Source organism: Rhinoraja longicauda, chromosome 28 (genome assembly GCF_053455715.1).
Source record: "Rhinoraja longicauda isolate Sanriku21f chromosome 28, sRhiLon1.1, whole genome shotgun sequence".
NCBI classification, from domain to species: domain Eukaryota; kingdom Metazoa; phylum Chordata; class Chondrichthyes; order Rajiformes; family Arhynchobatidae; genus Rhinoraja; species Rhinoraja longicauda.
The window spans coordinates 17,781,061-17,804,003 of NC_135980.1; the positions used below are offsets into that span (position 1 = coordinate 17,781,061).

The 22,943-nt window shown below is 46.6% G+C and overlaps 1 protein-coding gene and 1 long non-coding RNA gene across 5 annotated transcripts in view; one reads left to right on the plus strand and one right to left on the minus strand.

The window, feature by feature from the left end:
• The window catches only part of ncanb (neurocan b), a 103,247-nt gene extending 98,592 nt beyond the window's left edge, over window positions 1–4,655 (minus strand). For all 4 annotated transcript variants that reach the window (XM_078423918.1, XM_078423919.1, XM_078423920.1 and 1 more), the window contains exon 1: window positions 4,629–4,655. In XM_078423918.1, coding sequence (XP_078280044.1) covers window positions 4,629–4,640 — 12 coding nt within the window. In that variant the 5' untranslated portion in view covers window positions 4,641–4,655. The remainder of the gene's footprint in view (window positions 1–4,628) is intronic.
• Window positions 97–18,015, plus strand: LOC144607235 (uncharacterized). Its single transcript, XR_013549080.1, has 3 exons — window positions 97–156; window positions 4,608–4,811; window positions 17,482–18,015. It is a non-coding gene; the product is annotated as an uncharacterized LOC144607235 (long non-coding RNA).
• The last annotated feature ends 4,928 nt before the right edge of the window (window positions 18,016–22,943 follow it).

Sequence of the window (22,943 nt, forward strand, 5' to 3'; positions counted from 1 at the left end):
CAGCATGTGCAGTTCCTTTCTACACATTTACACTAAACCCATTTTATTCTCTCAACACTTCCATTAACAAATGGAAGTACATGGAACAGAGGGATATGGATCATATGTACGCAGATGATATCAGTTGAACATGGCTTCATGTTCGGCACAAACATTGTGAGTTCAATGGCCCGTTCCTATTCTGTACTGTTCGATGTTCAACGTATTAAGTCCTCTCGGGGTTTTCCCACTCACCTGCACACTGAGAACAATTTACAGCAGCCAATTAATTGAGTACAGGAGCAAAGAAATCCTTCTGCAGTTGTATAGGGCCCTGGTGCGACCACATCTGGAGTATTGTGTGCAGTTTTGGTCTCCTAATTTGAGAAAGGACGTCCTTGCTATTGAGGCAGTGCAGCGTAGGTTCACGAGGTTAAGCCCTGGGATGGAGGGACTGTCATATGAGGAAAGATTGGAAAGACTAGGCTTTGTATTCACTGGAGTTCAGAAGGATGAGAGGGGATCTTATAGGGACGTATAAAATTATAAAAGGACTAGACTAGCTCTAGGGGCTAGTGGAATCAAGGGATATGTGGAGAAGCAGGCACAGGTTACTGATTGTAGACGATCAGCCATGATCACAATGAATGGCGGTACTGGCTCGAAGGGCCAAATGGCTTCCTCCTGCACCTATTTTCTATGTTTCTATGTATGGAAGACACAATGAACTGTAGATGCTGGAATCTTCAGCAAAACACAGAATGCTGGAATAACTCAGCGGGTCAGGCGGCATCTGTAGAGGGAAATGGAGTGGTGAGATTTTAAATCGGTACTCTTTTTCAGACTAATTGCCCTTTCCTTACTTTCCTTTCAGTTGTGTTTTCTTTTAAAATAGCTAATTAAAACAGTGCGTACACAAGTAAAACAACAGGCTGGCTTGAGGCTGTGAAAATGGTCTCCAACTGCTGTCTTTCATTATTTACTTGGTTGAATACTAATTGCATTGAACGAAAGTGGAAATAAGGAACTGCAGATGCTGGTTTGCAAAAAAAAGACAGAAAGTACTGGAGTAACTCATAAGCCAGGCAGCATCTCTGGAGGACACCCCTCGCAGCACGTTCCAGGCACTCACCACCAAAAAACGCCGCCGCACATCTTTAACTTTGCCCCTCTCACATTAAAGCTACCCCGTTTGATCTTTGACATTTCCACCCTAGAGAAAGTGTTCTGACTGACTGTCCACCCTATCTTTGCCTCTCATAATTGTATATACTTCTATCAGGTCTCCCCTCAGCCTTTCATGCTCCAGAGAAAACTATCCAAGTTTGTCCAAGCTCGGTACAGCTAATACCCTCTAATTTCATGTGTAGGAAGGAATTGCAGACGCTGCTTTGCACCGAACACCGACACATAAAGCTGGAAAACCTCAGCGGGTCAGGTAGCATCTCTGGGGAAAACAATAGGTGACGTTACGGGTCGTGTCTGAAGAAGAGTCTCGACCTGAAACGTCACCTACTTATTTTCTCCACAAATACTGCCTGTCCCACTGGGTTACTCCAGCATTTTGTGACTACCATCTAATTTCATTTGGTTCTGGAGATATATCCCATTTAAGGTTGTCCGAACTCTCGCTACATCCTCTCTAGTTTCAGATTTCTAAGAGTTCATGTTTTAGTTTATATTTATATTTCTTTCCGTGAAGACAGAAGCAAAGTGTTCATTTGCAACTTTACACGTCTTCCCCCAATCACAGGCATGGGTGAAGTTTTGAAGCCAACCTTTCTTACAATAGAATTAGTATTCAACCAAGTAAATAAAGGAAGTCTTTGGCAGCGAGAAAACATTTTCACTGCCGCAAGACGGCCCATTGTTTGATGAGAAAGTTAACTAAAAAGGCAATACGGGGAGAAAAGATGAGGTACGAGGGTAAACTAGCCAATAATATAAAGGAGGATAGCAAAAGTTTTTTTAGGTACGTGAAGAGGAAAAAAATAGTCAAGGCAAATGTGGGTCCCTTGAAGACAGAAGCAGGGGAATTTATTATGGGGAACAAAGAAATGGCAGACGAGTTAAACCGTTACTTTGGATCTGTCTTCACTGAGGAAGATACACACAATCTCCCAAATGTTCTAGGGGCCGGAGAACCTAGGGTGATGGAGGAACTGAAGGAAATCCACATTAGGCAGGAAATGGTTTTGGGTAGACTGATGGGACTGAAGGCTGATAAATCCCCAGGGCCTGATGGTCTGCATCCCAGAGTACTTAAGGAGGTGGCTCTAGAAATAGTGGAAGCATTGGAGATCATTTTTCAATGTTCTATAGATTCAGGATCAGTTCCTGTGGATTGGAGGATAGCAAATGTTATCCCACTTTTTAAGAAAGGAGGGAGAGAGAAAACGGGTAATTATAGACCAGTTAGTCTGACATCAGTGGTGGGGAAGATGCTGGAGTCAATTATAAAAGACGAAATTGCTGAGCATTTGGATAGCAGTAACGGGATCATTCCGAGTCAGCATGGATTTACGAAGGGGAAATCATGCTTGACAAATCTACTGGAATTTTTTGAGGATGTAACTAGGAAAATTGACAAGGGAGAGTCAGTGGATGTGGTGTACCTCGACTTTCAGAAAGCCTTCGACAAGGTCCCACATAGGAGATTAGTGGGCAAAATTAGGGCACATGGTATTGGGGGTAGGGTACTGACATGGATAGAAAATTGGTTGACAGACAGAAAGCAAAGAGTGGGGATAAATGGGTCCCTTTCGGAATGGCAGGCAGTGACCAGTGGGGTACCGCAAGGTTCGGTGCTGGGACCCCAGCTATTTACGATATACATTAATGACTTAGACGAAGGGATTAAAAGTACCATTAGCAAATTTGCAGATGATACTAAGTTGGGGGGTAGTGTGAATTGTGAGGAAGATGCAATAAGGCTGCAGGGTGACTTGGACAGGTTGTGTGAGTGGGCGGATACATGGCAGATGCAGTTTAATGTAGATAAGTGTGAGGTTATTCACTTTGGAAGTAAGAATAGAAAGGCAGATTATTATCTGAATGGTGTCAAGTTAGGAGGAGGGGGAGTTCAACGAGATCTGGGTGTCCTAGTGCATCAGTCAATGAAAGGAAGCATGCAGGTTCAGCAGGCAGTGAAGAAAGCCAATGGAATGTTGGCCTTCGTAACAAGAGGAGTTGAGTATAGGAGCAAAGAGGTCCTTCTACAGTTGTACCGGGCCCTGGTGAGACCGCACCTGGAGTACTGTGTGCAGTTTTGGTCTCCAAATTTGAGGAAGGATGTTCTTGCTATGGAGGGCGTGCAGCGTAGGTTCACTAGGTTAATTCCCGGAATGGCGGGACTGTCGTATGTTGAAAGGCTGGAGCGATTGGGCTTGTATACACTGGAATTTAGAAGGATGAGGGGGGATCTTATTGAAACATATAAGATAATTAGGGGATTGGACACATTAGAGGCAGATAACATGTTCCCAATGTTGGGGGAGTCCAGAACAAGGGGCCACAGTTTGAGAATAAGGGGTAGGCCATTTAGAACGGAGATGAGGAAGAACTTTTTCAGTCAGAGAGTGGTGAAGGTGTGGAATTCTCTGCCTCAGAGGGCAGTGGAGGCCAGTTCGTTGGATGCTTTCAAGAGAGAGCTGGATAGAGCTCTTAAGGATAGCGGAGTGAGGGGGTATGGGGAGAAGGCAGGAACGGGGTACTGATTGAGAGTGATCAGCCATGATCGCATTGAATGGCGGTGCTGGCTCGAAGGGCTGAATGGCCTACTCCTGCACCTATTGTCTATTGTCTATATTGTCTATAACTAATAAAGAACTCTTGAATCGAAGTCGCTGCTCTAATTAGCTATTTCTAAAGAAGACATATCAGAAAGGAAGACTGAAAAAGAATATTGATACACCCTAGTGATCTGAAATGTAAATCAAGTTTGTGGTCAGATACAAGGAACCACAGTCAGAAGCAATTTGGCCATGCCTCCGCATGGTATTCAACAGAACCGTTGATTCAGTCAATGTTCTTTCCATGTGTGTCACTCCAAGCCAATCTTTTGAAGAAGGGTCTGGACCCAAAACATCACCTCTCCGTGTTCTCCAGAGATGCTGCCTGATCTAATGAGTTACCCCAGCACTTTGTGTCCTTTGGTGTATTAACCAGCATCTGCAGTTTCTATAAACTTGGTCTTTAAACGCTGAACACCTTATATATGGATATATCCGATATCTCACGATAAGAAATGCTGTTTGCCCCGGTTTACAGGTTAAACAACAACTGACATTCACAAACCCTTCGTGAGAGATATTCTGAGATACCAAGATTATGGTCGAAAAATGTTCAGAAATTCAAATAATGGGATCTTTGGGGGCGAGGGGGTGACGGAAAGCACCAGGGGTTTAAACCTTCAAGGAGTAGAGGGTTGAGAGGCAGTGCGATTGGGAGAGGAGCTTGCGTGAATAAAGACGCAGGGTTGAAGGATGGGTGCGCACCATTGACCATTCTTTCCCAACCTGTTCCTCCTTGGTCTAACTTCCCTTTAAACGTCCAAATTAAAGGGTTAATGAGAGCAGAAAACGTGAAATGCAAACCAATGAAGGGACTAACTGCAGAATTATTCGCAGCCTTCCACAGATGCCACCAACCTGGTCCAACATCGTCAGGAGAAGGATTAAGACGAAAACTAAGAAGCCAGCTTCCGTGAGGATAGGGAGATTCATCGGGTAGATTCATCGGGTACCGTGTTGCTTGAGCATCGCCTAGCAACCGCCTCAGGGTGTCCTTGGATTGGCATTTTCACCTGAGAGCGCATCTTGATGAAAAGACAGGTACGCAAAATAATTATCATCGCGTTTTTACAACCGAATGCAAAATGTAGAGAAAAGTGTCATTTGCAAGATAAAGACGTTTGATGTTTTCCACATAAATAAATGAAGCTTTGAAATGAAGGTAGAAATCGGAGTCACCTGCAGAAACACCACAACGCAGGTGCTGATTTTATTTAAACAATGCAAACAGATGAGGCTGAGTAAATGGGAAAGACTGACACACCTGCAGTAATGTCAGATCTAAACGTTCTCCTGTATTCTCATTCACATCAAAGGAGGCTATTTGACCCATCAAGCCCATGCCAGCTGACCAGGTAGTCATTCCATCACTCCTATTCCCTCTCCTTGCCCATTATCTCTTCAATTATCCTGTCAACGAACTGCACGAGCGGTCATTTTCAGGAGGAACCTAGAGCAGCAGAAATTCCGCAGAGAGACCACCCAAAGTCAGGATCGAAATCAGCGTGCTGGTCGTGTTTGACAGCAACTCTACCTGCTGTGCTGCCCCATTTTGATATCGGACTGAAGCCCACCATAGATGGAGAGCTAGAATCAAGGACAGGCAAGATAGCATGCACAACAAAGCGTTTCACTGTACCTCGGCACATTTGACTATAATAAACCTAAACCTACGTCTACAGTTCCCTTTTGAACCTCATAAAGACAAGAGACAATAGGTGCAGGAGGAGGCCATTCGGCCCTTCGAGCCAGCACCGCCATTCAATGTGATCATGGCTGATCATTCTCAATCAGTACCCCGTTCCTGCCTTCTCCCCATACCCCCTGACTCCGCTATCCTTAAGAGCTCTATCCAGCTCTCTCTTGAATGCATTCAGAGAATTGGCCTCCACTGCCTTCTGAGGCAGAGAATTCCACAGATTCACAACTCTCTGACTGAAAAAGGTTTTCCTCATCTCAGTTCTAAATGGCCTATCCCCTATTCTTAAACCGTGGCCCCTTGTTCTGGACTCCCCCAACATTGGGAACATGTTTCCTGCCTCTAACGTGTCCAACCCCTTAATAATCTTATACGTTTCGATAAGATCTCCTCTCATCCTTCTAAATTCCAGTGTATACAAGCCTAGTCGCTCCAGTCTTTCAACATATGATAGTCCCGCCATTCCGGGAATTAACCTAGTGAACCTACGCTGCACGCCCTCAATAGCAAGAATATCCTTCCTCAAATCCTCAAAGCCCAGAGAGTTATGTGCCATTACAGTGGTGTGGGTCACGGCCCATTACTCACTGAGGTGTGGTCAGTGCCACGGGTTTGGGCACTGGTGGGGTGGGCCACTGTCTATTACTGAGGTGTGCTCAGTGCTGGGGGTTAGCGTACTCTTCACTGCCCATCATTGAGCTGTGGTCAGTGCGTTGGCTGGATGTTCATCACGAGGTGCCTCAAGAGATTGGGACGACTGGTGCAGTCATGAAGTAACGAGCCACTGCCCTGACAGTAACACTGTCCGATGACATGCAGCTACCAGTCCTGCCACACGGTTCACAGCTCTGCCAACACGGGGCAAGGACTGGGCACCCACACAGATTATGGGGTGGTCAGAGCGGGAAGGGGCCGGGGGTCAGTAATGGAGAGCTCGGAACCAGAGGGGTGGGGAGGGAAGCAGTCGGTGCTCAGACTGGTGGAGAGAGCCAACAGATCAGCAAATGCCTGACAGTTTCCCACCGCAGCTGACAGGGGAACATCACGGCTCTCTGCCTTGTGCAGTCAGCTCGGAAACCAGGACTGGCACCAGGGAATAATTACCCACATCTCGCTTCCAGGGAGGGAGGCGGGTCTATGAGATCGATTAGTATGTGGGCAACTTGTGACTAAATATTTACTGGACAACTGGCATAAATGGAAACTAGGGAAGTCATAATTGAACGTGCAATACGACAAGCACTAATTTATTTCCGACAACCCTGGACGTCAGTCAGATGCGGGGCTGAAGATTCAGAGAGGTTTTACGCTGACAGGGTTAACTATGCTGGCATTATATGCTCTCTCGCCTTTTCCGCTCCAGATTGCCTTTTGCTTCATTCCGGTGAAGGAATATGTAGATAAACCCCCGAGTCCCGCAGTTAAACACATACTAGATAACCATGGCAACCTGGTTCTGGAGCCAGGGAGTAGAATATGCTGCAATGTTTTAACCCTTGATGACAGACAAAGACAAACAATCCAAGCCCCCCCAAACGTGAGGGCAAACCTTTCTGCTCGACCAGTCCCACCCACACCACGCGTCCGGTTGAAGGGGGTCCATGGGCTGATCCGAGATCAAATTGGAAACATTTAAAGTGCATAATTGGAGCGAGTTCTGTGGCAGCAGGGGGGGAGTTACCGGTGTAGTGAAAGCAAAGTGGCTGGTTTATGGCTCAGATAAAAGGCACCACACCACAGATTTAGGCCGGCTTCGTACTCAATGTGGACCACAAGAGTGTCCCATCAACAGATCACCCCGACACCTCTGGCTGAGGTCAAGTCACCGGGGAATGAAACCATGCCAACGTCCTGCATTTGGACAGCGGCGTCCCTCAAGGAAACATTCACAGGAGCTTCTCATGAACAAAAAAACTACCTCAACGAGCAGAGGAGGTATTGGGAAGGGTGAGGGTAGTTGTAGGGTGTGTGTGACGAGAGCAAGGCTGCGAAATTTTGGAGTAAATCAGTAGTTCTGGTAGTGCCCCTCACTGGCACTGACCCTCACTGGCACTAACCCTCACTGGTGTGTTGCTCACTGGCGTGACCCTCATTGGTATGACCCTCATTGACGTGACCCTCATTGGTATGACCCTCATTGACGTGACCCTCATTGGTATGACCCTCATTGACGTGACCCTCATTGACGTGACCCTCATTGGAAAAACCCTCATTGACGTGACACTCATTGGCATGTCACTCATTGGTATGACCCTCATTGACGTGTCCCTCACTGGTGTGTCCCTCATTGACGTGACCCTCATTGACGTGACCCTCATTGGTATGACCCTCATTGACGTGACCCTCATTGGCATGTCACTCATTGGTATGACCCTCATTGGCGTGACCCTCATTTGGCATGTCCCTCACTGTTGTGACCCTCACTGGTGTGTCCTCACTGGCAGTGACCCTCGCTGATGTGACCCGGGAAATCAGGATATCCTCTCCCCAGGCATCGCTTCTCTCCCTGAACCTCCATACACTCCCCGAAGACCTCACCTACCACCCACTTTCGTGTCATCTGCAAACTTACCAATCATGCCTTCTACATTCTCATCCAAATCTTTGATTTAAACCACACATTGCAGTGGGCCCAGCACCCATCGCTGGGGCACACAACTAGTCACAGGTTTCCAGTCCAAAATGTAACCTTCCATCATCGCCCTCTGCTTCCTTCCACAGAGCCAGTTCTCCATCCAGTCCGCTAGCTTTCCCTGGATCCCACGTGATCTAACCTTCCATAGCACCCTATCATGCAGAACCTTATCAAAGGCCTTGCTAAAGTCCTCATCAACCTTCTTGGTTACTTTTAAAAAAAACTCAATCAGATTCGTAAAATATGACCTCCCACATACTAAACCATGCTGACTCACCCTAATCAACCCCTTTCTATCCAAGTGCATATATATATCTTACCCTTCAGAATCCTCTCCAGTCACTTGCCTACCACGGATGCGAGGCTCACTGGTCTCTAGTTCCTTGCAGCCCTTCCTAAATAGAGGCATGACTTTAACCACCTTCCAGTCTTCCAGCATCTCACCTGCATTTAATGATGATTCACATATCTCAGCTAATTTCTATTCTAGATTATCACGATGTCCTTGGATATATCTGATCGGGCCCAGGAGATTTATCTAGGAAATCCAACACCTTCTCGAATACAGACTGCCCTCGGGACTTCTCCACTGCCTGTATCTCAGTCTTCATGTTTTTCCCTTTTGAGAAAAACAGGAGAAATACTCACGGAGGGTGTGGGAAGCTTAGCAGCAGTGCAGCCGGTGAGAAGAAAAATTGTAGACGATAAATCAAACCAGTGGGAAGAGCAGAGAGAGGCCGGTTAGGGAGTGTAGGATGACTAGAAGGCTCTGCTCTCATTTACCAAATTCCTCACAGGTACATCTGATGATTTTCAAGCTTGGCTCATCCCTTGTCATTGCAATCATGAGTGTGGATGGGGGAAGAGCAGGGCTGGCAGTTCAATGCTCCCGGCATAGAAATCACAGACGTGATAGAGGGGATGAAAGGAAGAGCGGAATTTACATTACTGACTAGGGAGATCATAACAGCAGCTGGTAGTCAGGACATCCTGGAGGGGCTGCCCAACAAGGCCGAGTGGGTAGAAGTTAGGAGTAGGAGAGGGGCGATCACTTTGCTGGGGTTGGTTTCCAGGCTTCTCAATAGTCTGTGGGAATTAGAGGTACTCAGATGTAAACAAAATCGCTGTAAGGTGTTGGCATCATGTCCTGCCACCATCACCGGAACATTCTGGCCCTGAACTCTCACAAACTCTCTGTTAAAAAAAAAACTTCCACTAGTTAGCTGTTATTTTACCAGCGGATATCTGCTCCCCAATCTACTCATCTCCCACAGTGTGGAGTTCCCTTAGTGCCACCCCTCCCTTGGCGCGGTGCTCCCTCAGTACCACCCCTCCCACAGTGTGGAGCTCCCTCAGTGCCACACCTCCCTTGGCGCGGTGCTCCCTCAGTACCACCCCTCCCACAGTGTGGAGCTCCCTTAGTGCCACCCCTCCCTTGGCGCGGTGCTCCCTCAGTACCACCCCTCCCACAGTGTGGAGCTCCCTCAGTGCCACACCTCCCTTGGCGCGGTGCTCCCTCAGTACCACCCCTCCCACAGTGTGGAGCTCCCTCAGTGCCACACCTCCCTTGGCGCGGTACTCCCTCAGTACCACCCCTCCCACAGTGTGGAGCTCCCTTAGTGCCACCCCTCCCTTGGCGCGGTGCTCCCTCAGTACCACCCCTCCACCAGTGCGGCACTCCCTCAGTGCCCTCTCCCCTAGATTTTCATGCTCAGGCATGTGGGGAGTGATATCAAGTTACAGTTTTTTGACACAGAGGTGACACTTCTTGCTCAGCCACGGTTGACACATAATTGGCAATAAATGTCAAAACTGCCTATGTCCACAGAATCAATTATTCCAAAAGCCACACTTCAGCAAAACCCATCAGCAAAAGGCTCCTCTTGCAGGCAGCCACATCCCCACCACTTTGCTTTTCCGCCCATGATTTAAGGACACCCGTGGCTTCGCCTGCACTTGGAGATATCGCTGAGGAATTTCATCCTATTGTCAAAGGGGAAATTGCTGATGCTCTCTGCGGCTGTCAGACTTCTCTCTCGACCCAAATAAGATTGCAGGAAGAGAGAAGCATTCACAAAGAGCCGATGGCATTCAGGGTTGTGTGTGCAGAGGCATGAATGTGACAGTAAGGCGATGCATGCAAAGAGACGCACAACATATTGATTGGCAGGGGAGCAGTGAACTGTTTTCAGCTCCTAGCTGCTCATTACACACATAGGTTCAGGACAGGTACGATCGGTGAGGCTGTGCAGCAAGACTTACATCGGCATTGACTAAATCAGGGAAGGTCAAAAGCAGTAAATATGTGTTCAAATGAGCGGATAAATGCAAAGTTAGATCCATAATCTGTCAGTTGGTAACAAAGGGAAAATGTTCACTGGAGATTATGGCGGATGTGCAGGTAATGGAACCGAGATTATTAGCGGATGGAATCACCGCTGATTGGAGGAGACTTAATCATCTCATAAAAATAGTTAAATACTCAAGAATAGAAATAGTCTGATGAAAAAATCACGGTATAACGGTCTCGGATAAAGCAAACTCCAATACTGGGACAGAGAGTAGCAAATGTACCAACCACAGCACTGGCACCGGCGACAACACAAACACTGGCATCAAAAATAACACCAGCACTGGCACCAATGACAACCAACACTGGCACCAGAGACAACACCAGCACTGGCATCCAAGACAAAACCAGCGCTGACACCAACAACACAACATAAGCACTGGCAACGACAGCAACACCAGCATTTGGTGAAACCCACGAGGTCACAGAGAGAACGTACAAATTCCACACAGGCAGCAGCTGAGGTTAGGATTAAACCCCGGTCTTTGGGGGTGGAAACATGAGCAACCGGAGAAAACCCACGTGGTCCCAGGGAGAACGTGCAAACTCCGCACAGATGTGCGGTCAGGATCGAACATGGGTCTCTGACCCTGTAAGGCGGCAAATCTACCGCTGTGCCACTGTGCTGCCCCGCGTTGTAGGAAGAGTAGAGATGAAAGGACACATGTTACATATCCTGTGGTTGAATGGGAATGTGCTGTGTGGTGGGGAGTGGTTGAGATGGGGGTGGGGGGTCGGGGGATGAGGGGGGGGGGGGGGAGAGAAGTGGACTAGGCAGTCCTGAGGCCAGCAATGCCTTCAGAAATCTCCACGTGCAGGGGATGATAGCAGTGTCCGGTGCTGGAAGTGTGTCGGAGATGACAGAAGCTGTGAGAAATGACACAATGAATGCAGAGACCGGTGGGTGGGTGGTGAGGGTCAGGGGGATTCTGTTCTACCCGTCCAGGAGGAGACGGGGGAGGAGAGAGCTGAGGGTGGGAGATGGATGGGGTCTGTGGTAGAGGAGAAAGTGCAGTTCAGGAAGCATATATGTTTGTACGCACCGTCAGGATTGGCTATTTTTTAATTTCGTTGTACTCGTTGCAATGACAATAAATGAATATTATTATTATTATTATTATTATTAAGAAGGTATTTCACCCGCACTGGCCCTTATTGTGCCGACACGGACACGGACACAGACACGGACACAGACACAGACACAGACACAGACACAGGCCAACACGGACACAGACACAGACACAGACACAGGCCAACACGGACACAGACACAGACACAGACACAGACACAGACACAGGCCAACACAGACACAGACACAGACACAGACACAGACACAGGCCAACACGGACACAGACACAGACACAGACACAGACACAGACACAGACACAGACACAGACACAGGCCAACACAGACACAGACACAGACACAGACACAGGCCAACACAGACACAGACACAGACACAGACACAGACACGGACACTGGCCAACACAGACACAGACACAGACACTGGCCAACACAGACACTGGCCAACACAGACACAGACACAGACACAGACACAGACACAGGCCAACACAGACACAGACACAGACACAGACACAGACACAGGCCAACACAGACACGGACACTGGCCAACACAGACACAGACACAGACACTGGCCAACACAGACACAGACACAGACACAGACACGGACACTGGCCAACACAGACACAGACACAGACACAGACACAGACACAGGCCAACACAGACACAGACACAGACACAGACACAGGCCAACACAGACACAGACACAGACACAGACACGGACACTGGCCAACACAGACACAGACACAGGCCAACACAGACACAGACACAGACACTGGCCAACACAGACACAGACACAGACACTGGCCAACACAGACACTGGCCAACACAGACACAGACACAGACACTGGCCAACAGGGACACAGACACAGACACTGGCCGACACGGACACAGACACAGACACTGGCCAACACAGACACAGACACAGACACTGGCCAACAAGGACACAGACACAGACACTGGCCGACACGGACACAGACACTGGCCAACACAGACACAGACACAGACACTGGCCGACATGGACACAGACACTGGCCAACACAGACACAGACACAGACACTGGCCAACACAGACACAGACACTGGCCAACACAGACACAGACACAGACACTGGCCGACACGGACACAGACACTGGCCAACACAGACACAGACACAGACACAGACACTGGCCGACATGGACACAGACACTGGCCAACACAGACACAGACACAGACACTGGCCGACATTGACACAGACACAGACACAGACACAGGCCAACACAGACACAGACACTGGCCGACACAGACACAGACACAGACACAGACACAGACTCAGACACAGACACTGGCCAACACAGACACAGACACTGGCCGACATGGACACAGACACAGACACAGACACTAGCGCAGACACTCACCCTGGCTGACACAGACACAGACACAGACACAGACACAGACATAGACCCTGACACAGACCCTGGCTGACACAGACACAGACACAGACAGTGACACAGACACAGCCACTAGCCCTGACACAGACACAGACAGTGACACAGACACAGCCACTAGCCCTGACACAGATGCCAGCAGCTGCAGGTCATCAGATACACTTTGTCTACTTTTCCGAGCTGTAATAAACTGACATAATAGTGATTGGAAATACCAAAACAAGAGTAAATAATATTTGAAAACAAACAAGCAGGAAGGAGCTTCTGTGAACATCGGTGGTTAGTGAGAGACTTCAGAGGAATCAAGAACTCAGCATTTGCTTTACATTTTGCTGTTGCTAAATATTCATGGACGGTACAAATCCAATCAATGCCACAAAATACATTTGAAGTGAAGTGGCGTTATCGTTAATCACCTCATCCGGGGGGGATTTCAAATCTGCAAACCAACCAACTCCCAGCAGAAGGAACTTGATTCTTGCTGGAAGTAAGGCAGCAGAACGTTCCGGAAACATAGCGTTGCCAGGTGGCACCGAGAGGGAAAGCGTGCTGTGCTGGAGATTAACCCTACTCTCCGAGCTCAAGTGGACCTGGTGACGGATAAAGGGAATATGGTTCAGTGTAAGATAAAGGCCAGTAAAGTCTGACTATAGTCCGAAGGTCTCCGGTCAGTTGGAGAGTAGCTCAGTCTGCTCTCTAGGCAATGTCCAGACCAGCATCGACCTTCCTAAAGCACCCATCTCTTACAGTTCATCTCGAACTGAATTTGCCTGCTTGTCACTGATGTAAATTAGGGGAAGGTGAGATTCAACTTGTGCAGCAGTGCAAGCTGAAGTTAACAGCAAGGTGATAATAACAAGGTCATTTACCGAAAAGCCCAAATCTCCAGATGAAGGGTGGTGGAGGGAAAGGAGTGGGAAAGAGGTCTGTTGGGAATCCCGTGGCGAATACAAACTCACTGAGGGTATTGTAAGGCACAGTGAGATCCGGTAATTGGAAAATGGATTAGAGGAATAAGATTGGAATAATGAGGGAAATTAAAACAATTGCGGTGTGTTGGCACCACGCAATCTCAAACGGCAGATGTTCCTTGATTTGCCATTCATAGCATGTTCATCGTCATAGAGAGATATGACATGGAAACAGGCCCTTCGGCCCACCCAGTCTGTGTCATCAAGCGTTAAACACTGAGCAGTGTAACAGAGGACTCTCTCAGGAACACACACTGAGAAAAACATCAGCCATTGGAAGACCATCAACTCGGTGAAAGATGTCCTCTGCCTGAAACCTGTTGGTCTTCCAGCTCAGCGAGATGTCCTTCAGTGAATGTTGCCGACTGGCCCATCCCAGACTGCTGGAGTACGTGCTGAGGGACTCACTGAAGCTCGGTGTAGCCAACAACAAGGCTCCGTGGAGGAGGACCACAGTCTATGGTCCTTCCACTGCTGGATATTGAGAGGCAGAATCTGGTGTGGGAACCTTGCCAATACTTGAAACTTGTATCATTCAGAGAGGCCACGCACATCATGGTGTGATTGGTTCCATACATTTGTAGTGCGGTTGCATTCTGTGCACAAGCCTTGCACACAGAATGCAACAGCACTACAAATGTATGGAACCAATCACACCATGAATGTGTAGACTGAACAAAACTGTTGATTAAAGTTAACCATGCACCGACTTTGTATTTCTGATGTATATTTTTATAAATAAAATCTAGTTTTGAAATTTTAAATATTCCATCCAAGTTCATTTTATTCTCTCCTCATTTCTATGGCTTACCTTCATCAGCCAAGGCATTGAGCGTAGGGATTGTTCGTGTTACCATGGTACATAGTATTGTGTGTGCTGTAGGAAGGATGTGATTACACTGGAGATGATGCAGACAAGATTCACAGGAATGTTGCCAGGACTAAAGGCGTCCTAGCTGGTGGTTAACTTTTATCTATACATTACTAAAACTCTCATCTGGTCTGTTTGTGGATATATTTGTTTGTGGGTTTATGGATAGATTTGATCCCGAAATACAGCCAAAACGGGACACGATAGCGCAACAATTTTAGGCCCACCCTACTCAGCATTCCCCTGCAGTGTCAATTGATCAATTTTTGTTACATTTTTAAAACAATTAACTTAATAAACTTTAATAAATGTCCCCCCCCCCCCCCCCCACCGGGAGGACCTGCGCCCGTCTCGGCGTGCCCCACGTCTGACCTTCCTCCCGTTGCGCGGCAGAGGGCCAAAGAAGATGGCGATCACTGTCGAGCTGCCGCTGCAGGAGAGGTTTCCACCCAATGGCGGAGTAGACTTGATGTGCCGAATGGCATAATTCCACTCCTAGAATCTATGAACTTATGATAAGGCATCTTGGTTGGCATGAATGAATTGACCTGAAGGACCTGTTTCCATGCTGTATCTCCAGTTCTACCCTCTACCTCATAGTCGAGGCTCAGTTGCTGAACATATTTGACAAAGACATAGATACATTTCTAAGACACGTGAATTGATCATTTAATTGGCCATTATGAATTGCCCTGAGTGTGTAGGCAGGTAACAGGATCAGGGAAGAATTGATGAGAATGTCAACGAGAATTTGAAAAAATTGAATGAATGTAGGGCAGTGTAAATGGGCAGTCGTTGATTGCTGAAAGGCCTGTGTCCATGCTGTATCTCTCTATGGCATCTAGGAGCATGATGAAAGGAGAGAGCAGGATAAGGTATTGATTAGATGGGCCGTGATTGCAGGGATGACAATTATGCACCATGGCCAACCTGGGTCCCACATCATAGCAAGGATACAGAGTCATCAGGGAAGGTGTATCAAACAGGACTGAGGATACCAACACCACAGGACTCAAACTACCTGAACGAGGGGACCTGTTCTCTAAAGAAGGGAAGGCTGAGGGGTGATGGGTTGAAGACTGGTTCATTATCAAGCGTGGAATCCAGGGAAGATATTTCCAATGGAGGGGAGGCCAGAACTGGGGCCATAAATATCAGTCATTGTTAATTCCTTCTGCAATTCAGGAGAGATTCCCATTCTGAGAGTGAGGAGAGTAAGGAGCTCACTCCCAGGGGGATGGGTTGAGAAGACCACCAGAGAGAGGTGTAAGGGGATGAATGATAAATAGGAAAAGGGGGAATAGAAGAGGTGTGATAGGAGGGAGGAGGCTGATGTGTGGGAAAGACTCTGCAAATTACAGCAGCCCGTGTTAACTGAAATGTCTCAACAGTAAATCCCAGGGATTTCTCTCAGTTGTGTCAGGAGAATCAGTAAAGGAAGGAAACTGTCACAGAGATCGCATTAGCAGCAAAATCACTGCCAGCAATTCCTCTAGCATCTCCTGTCACTGAAGGAAGAAATTTCTGCCTCGGAAATTGTCGCCAACGTGTAAATTGAAAGATTAATATAACCGGCGCTCGGTTACATTTGCTGGTCTGTCACTCTCAGTCCGGATCAGAGGGTCTGAGGTGACAGATGAGGTCAACGCACGATCAGTAACCTTGGCCGATGGTGCAGCGGGAGGCACCTGGTGGTACAAACAACGGGGAAACTCAGCTGGTCGATCAGCATCTGTGAGGGCGAACGGATTGTTGACGTTTCAGGTCGAGACCCGCCATCAGGATTACGAGTGGGGAGGGAAGAGAGGCAGTATATAGGTGTGAAAGGGAGGTGGGGCTGATAGTTGAGGAGGGGGAGAGGGAAGGCGATGGCAGATGGAGCCAGATGTAGGGTCAAGGGGGAAGGTGAAACAAGGCTGCTGAGTGATAGGTGGAACCAGATGGAGGGGGAGGAAGGTGATGGCAGGTGGAGACGTGTCTAGGGAGAAGGGGGAGAGGTGAGGCTCCGGCTGCTGGGTGACGTGGAGACACATGAAACAAAAGTAGGCGGATGGAGTCAGGAGGGAGAGGGCAAGGAGAAGGGGAGGAGAAGGGGAGGGAAGGAAAAGGAACGGGAAAGGGGGGAGGGTGGGGAGAGGGCAGGAAGAGGGGAAGGGAGACTCCATGTGTGGATAAAATGTGAAACAGGGCAGATGGGCAAAGAACATTGTCCACCACTTTTAAACCTAAAGAAAGTTGTTCTAAAGGAAAATAAATGTAAAGTGGGTACTGCACAAACTCCTGGACACGTTCCCAGTACCATTTTAATGAATTAATTCACAGAACAGGTCAATAATGCTCAAGGTGGTAGATTGAAGGTGACTACTTCAGATTTTAAAATTTTACAAGTACCCAGGGGAGGGGACGGAGGGGGTTGGGGGAATGTGACAAAGCCTCCTCCCTAGGGTGTCAGGGGCAGCAAAGTGGCACAGCAGTAGAGTTGCTGCCTTACAGCGCCAGAGACCCGGGTTCGAGCCTGGCGATGGATGCTGTCTGTACAGAGTTTGTACATTCTCCCCGTATCCGCGTGGATCTCTAGTGTGTAGGATAGTGCTAGTATATGGGGATCGCTGGTCGGCGCGGACTCTTTAGACTCAAGAGCCTGTTTCCATACTGTACCTCTTTTCTAAACTAAACAGGAGACCGTCCAGGAGCAGCAGAAGACCAGCACCATGGACAGTGCTCCAGACTAGGCCAAAGCCACAGCTAGAGGAACAAAAGCTGCATCCAATTATTACATGAACTCACCCATACCTCACCAAACTTACTCTTAAAACTTAGGGTGTGCATCCCTACTAGCTGAGGTTCCCATTCTCAGGCTTGGCGGACGACTATGTTGCCGGGATAAGATTGAGGCAGCCAGTGTCTCCTTTTTGAGGCCAAGACTGCACCATCAGGACAAGCCTGAGACCGCCAGCAGCCCCTCACCTGCCCACAGATGTTGAGGGGCAGCGCACCCATATGGAGAGCAAAGACTGGGCCATGAGGACAAGCCCGAGATCGCCAGCATCTCCTCACTTGCCCACAGACAACGAGGGACCCCGTCCCTGGACCTTCTCAACACCATCGTCCATCACTTTCACTGAACTTTATCATATGAGTTCACCCTACCAAGGTGTAGTCATTGTCGACCGGGTTTTATCGCTGATGCCACAATAGGTATTTTGGGATGTCCTGCCGCCCTTCCATTGCTTTGATGGTGGCCTATGCATGATGCTCATGGGGAGGGTCAAGGTGTTCTGTTCTTTTCCAAATACACCTTCTCCAATCTGAGTCATCACAGGGCCCAAAGTCTTGGTCTTTAACATCCCTTCCTTCATCGACAAGCTCTGGAGAATTTGATCGCCTTCACTGAGAGATGGCTTCCAAACTCAGATCTCTGTGGAGTTGGATTGATGGTGGAAGGGTGTGGATTTCAGGATATTTTTTGAAGACCGTTTCTTTCACATATTTCAGTGAATGAGTCAAAGGTGCCTTTGAGTTCCCCTCCAAAGAGGCACAGTGGCGCAGATGGTAGAGCTGCAGCCTCACAGCACAAGAGACTCAGGTACAATCCTGACCTTTGGTGCTGTCTGCATGGAGTTTGCATGTTTTTCTGTGATTGCATGCGTTTCTACTAGGTGATCCGGTGTCCTCCCACATCCCAAAGATGGGCGGGTTTGTGGGTTTATTGGCCTCTGTAGGAAGTGTATGAGAGAGTGGGACAGCATAGAACTAGTGTGAATGGGTGATCGATCATTGGCACAGACTCAGTGGGCTGAAGAGCCTGTTTCCATGCTGTATCTCTGAACTAAGGCTAAGATTTGGGTCATCTTGGTACTGGAGAGATGATGAAGATTGAACAGTTTCCCGTTCAGCCTGGCATGGTGGACACCAAACAGCACTGCCAAAAATTCCATTAGAATCTCTTATCACCAACGTGTGAGAGTCTGAGTGCCTGGAATTGTTTTCACAAAGTGTAAATTAAAAGATGAAACATAATTAGTGTTGTGTCGCCGATATTGAATAAGTGTTCAGTGTAATGAATGAGCTTCTTATGAAAGGGTAGCGCCATTTCCCAGATCAATTTGATATGCTCAAATCTAGTTTTAAATCTGTGGTTTTAAATCAAGCCTTGGTTTGCTGTGGCCCGTGGCTGTTTGCAATCACATTTCCTTCCGCGCTCATTCAGCTCAGTAACATTAATCAGATCAGAGGAAGAGAATACAAACTCACTCCTCTGAATATCTAACAAGCCAGGATTTAGTGAGGGGAAATCAACTTGCTTATTGCTCTGCAAGAACTCCCAACGGGCTGCTGCCATAAGCTGGCGGCAGCCCTGGCTCACCCGCCTTGGTACCGGGAGCTGCCTGGAGAGTGAAGCCACCGAATCCAGCCCTTGCTCGCCGCTGAGGACTGGAGAACCGGAGAGGAGGATGGAGGTAGTCATTGATGGCGGCGGTCTGCAATAGCACAAGGGGAACCTTCCGTGTCGGCTGCAGGAGGCACCCCCAGGGCACAAGGAGTGGGACGACGGTTCGGTGGATGATCCGGATGGAGGGGATGGCTGCAATGGGCCTTTATGGTGAAAACGGTGCCTAAACCTGGTCACTCTTGCACATGGACTCAGTGGGCTGTTTCGAAACATCCTGCACTCAATTTGGGGTTGTAATTGCGTATGGTAATAATTTTACTGAACTACATGCAAAATAAGTATTACACTGTATATACATGTGCTAATAAAGAACCATTGAGCCATTGAAATGACAGGTACCAGGCACAGTCCCCATATCCTGCAAGACTGAAGGTGTTTCTGGGAACAGAGACGAAGACATTCAATACACTGATGGAGGCTGCCCCCATGCTGAAGGACATGGGGATCCATGTGGAGGAGGACGAGTGGGAGAAACTACAGAGAGTGAGGATGGAGGGCAGCTGGACTACGGGGACAGGACAGAAGGGAAAGAGGAGACAGCCACCCATCACAGAGGCGGACATACAAGCCCTCGGTCTGTGAACTCTGAGGTTCACAGTGGTAAGGACTAAAAAAAAAAAAACAGCCTGGAACTAAGGGTAAAAAAATAATGACAATCCTGAAGTATATATAATGCGGACAATCTGAATTTATGTTTAATGTTCAAAGAATTGAAAAGGAGCTAGTTATGGGATTTAAGTAACACTTATACTGAATAATGTCAAAATTGGTTGAAGGAGCAAAGCTGGATCTCAATTTGAGCAAGGAGCAACTTAATTCTGAGAAGTTGCAGGTGCACATTGTGCTATTTCCCCAGAGAGATTGCCACACTCTCTGATGACGGGACTTTTGGGAGTCACATGTTATTTTTGTATAGTAGTTCAGAGGGAGATGTGTATTGTTTGTTTGTTTTTTCGCTGTGTATCATTTTGCACAGTTGTTTTGATTTATAGGAGGAACCGAGTTTATGGCCTACATCTTAAAATGTCATGAATAAGTTGAACCTTGTTTCTTATAATGTGCACGGTCTAAATCACCCTATTAAGAGAAAGAAAATATTGAGTCAGTTGAAGAAACTACAATGTGCCATTGCACTAATCCAAGAAACTCACTTGAGTGAAAATGAACATAAAAAACTGAAAAGGGAATGGGTAAACCAAGTATTCCATGCTTCATATGGCAAGAAAAGGGGGGTGGCCATACTAATTAATAAATCCCTACCATTTTCTGTAGAGAAAGTGATTAAAGGTGATATGGGAAGATATATCATGGTGGTTGGCACAATAGGAGATATGAGTATTTCAATATTAAACATCTATGCCCCAAATGAAGAAAATGAAACATTCTTTAAAAACATAGCCAATATACTTACCAGTAACGGACGAGGGATGATAATTTTGGGAGGGGATTTTAATACCATACAGAATGGTAACTTAGACAGGTTGCCATCTGAGAGGGGACCAAAAACAAAAAAATCCAGAGTCCTAAATAATGTTATAAAAGAATTAGGTCTGGTTGATCCATGGAGACATAATAATCCTAAAGGAAGAGATTTTACCTTTTATTCTAACCCACATGGGAGTTATTCGAGAATAGACTTTTTTTGTGTGTCAAAACAACAGATACATACAGTCAGGGACTGCAGTATAGAATCCATAACTATAAGTGACCACGCCCCTGTCATACTATCCATTGAGCTGGGCAGGGAATCCTTCTTTAAGTACTGGAGACTTAATGTGTCAATCCTATCAGATGAAAAGGTTGTCAAAGAACTAAAACTAAACTTAAAGGAATATTTTCAAATAAATGACAATGGCGAGGTCTCACCATCGACATTATGGGAGGGAGGAAAAGCAGTCATGAGAGGGAAAATAATAGAGATAACTTCCAGATTGAAAAAAACCCGAATGGAAAGGCAAGGAAAGCTAGAAAGTAAAATCAGAGAGTTGGAGTTAGAACATAAAAGAACAAGAAACAACTCTATTCTCGTCGAATTAAAAAAAATGAGACAAGAGTTAGACGAACTTTTAACATATAAAGCAGAAGGAGCTCTTCGTTTTATAAATCAAAGATATTATGAGATGGGTAACAGAGCAAGCCGGTTACTGGCATTCCAACTGCGAAAAGCTCAAACAAATAGAATAGTTACAAAAATAAGACATCCCACTTCCAATTTTATTATGGCTAAGCCAAAAGAGATAGCAAAGGCCTTTGCAGAATATTATAAAAACTTATACAGTGACTCAGAATCTAATCTCACTGAGACCAAAACACAAGAATTTTTCAAAAAACTACATTTACCAGCATTAAAGGTAGAAGAAGCATCTGAAATGATAAAACCAATTTCGTCACAAGAAATAGCCGATACTATAAAAACCCTTAAAAGTAACAAATCCCCAGGTACAGATGGCTTCTCAGGGGAGTATTATAAATGTTTTGCAGAAGACATAACACCAGAATTATGTAAAGTTTTTAATTATGCGCTATCAACAGGAAACCGCCCAGATACTTGGTCAGAAGCCATAATTTCCGTATTACATAAGGAGGGCAAAGATCCGACTTCATGTGAGGGATATAGACCGGTCAGCTTGCTCTGTAATGATTTAAAAATATTAACAAGCATACTAGCACAGAGAATGCAACAACATATAACTAAATTAATCAAGCCAGATCAAACGTGGTTTATCCCGGGGAGACAGGGGGCTAACAATATCAGGAGAACACTAAATCTTACATCATGTGCTAAAAATAATCCCAGACCTACCATGCTGCTTAGCCTAGATGCACAAAAAGCGTTTGACCGTGTGAAATGGAACTTTTTATATCAAACATTGAAGGTTTTTGGGTTTCACTCAACGTTTATAGACTGGGTAAGAATTGTTTATAAAAATCCCAAATCACGGATCAGAATTAATGGCTGCTGCTCAGACTTCTTCTACCTCAAAAGAGGAGTCAGGCAAGGAGATTGCCTGAGCCCGCTACTGTTTGCTGCAAGTATTGAACCGTTAGCAGAGTCAATAAGACAAAATAAAAACATTAAAGGAATAAAAGATGAAGGGGGCATAGAACACAAGACGTCATTATTTGCGGACGATTTATTAACATACATAGTGGAGCCCTCCACGTCTATACCAGCTCTACTAGATAACCTAAAAGAATATGGTGAAATATCAGGATATTTGACAAATGAAGCCAAATCAATAGCAATGATGCTCTCAGGAGATTGTCCAGTGGAACTTAAAGAAAAAGTCCATTTTAAATGGACCAAAAAAGGGTTTAGATACCTTGGTATAATTATCACTTCGAATACAGCACAGCTATTTGAAGCTAATTATGGGAAACTGATATCTGAGATAAAGGATGATTTGGCTGGATGGGAGATTTTACCGTTGACTCTGGTGGGAAGAGTAGAAACAGTCAGAATGAATATATTGCCAAGACTGTTGTTTTTGTTCCAATCGTTGCCTATTATGATCTCGGGAGCTTTTCTAAAAAAACTGGATAAAATTATATCGAAATTCTTATGGCAAAGTAAAAAAGCAAGAATTAAATACAAGACGCTTCTTAGCAAAAAAGAAAAGGGAGGGTTGAACTTGCCTAATTTAAGAAATTATTATTGGGCAACGCAACTCAGAGCCTTAATCATGT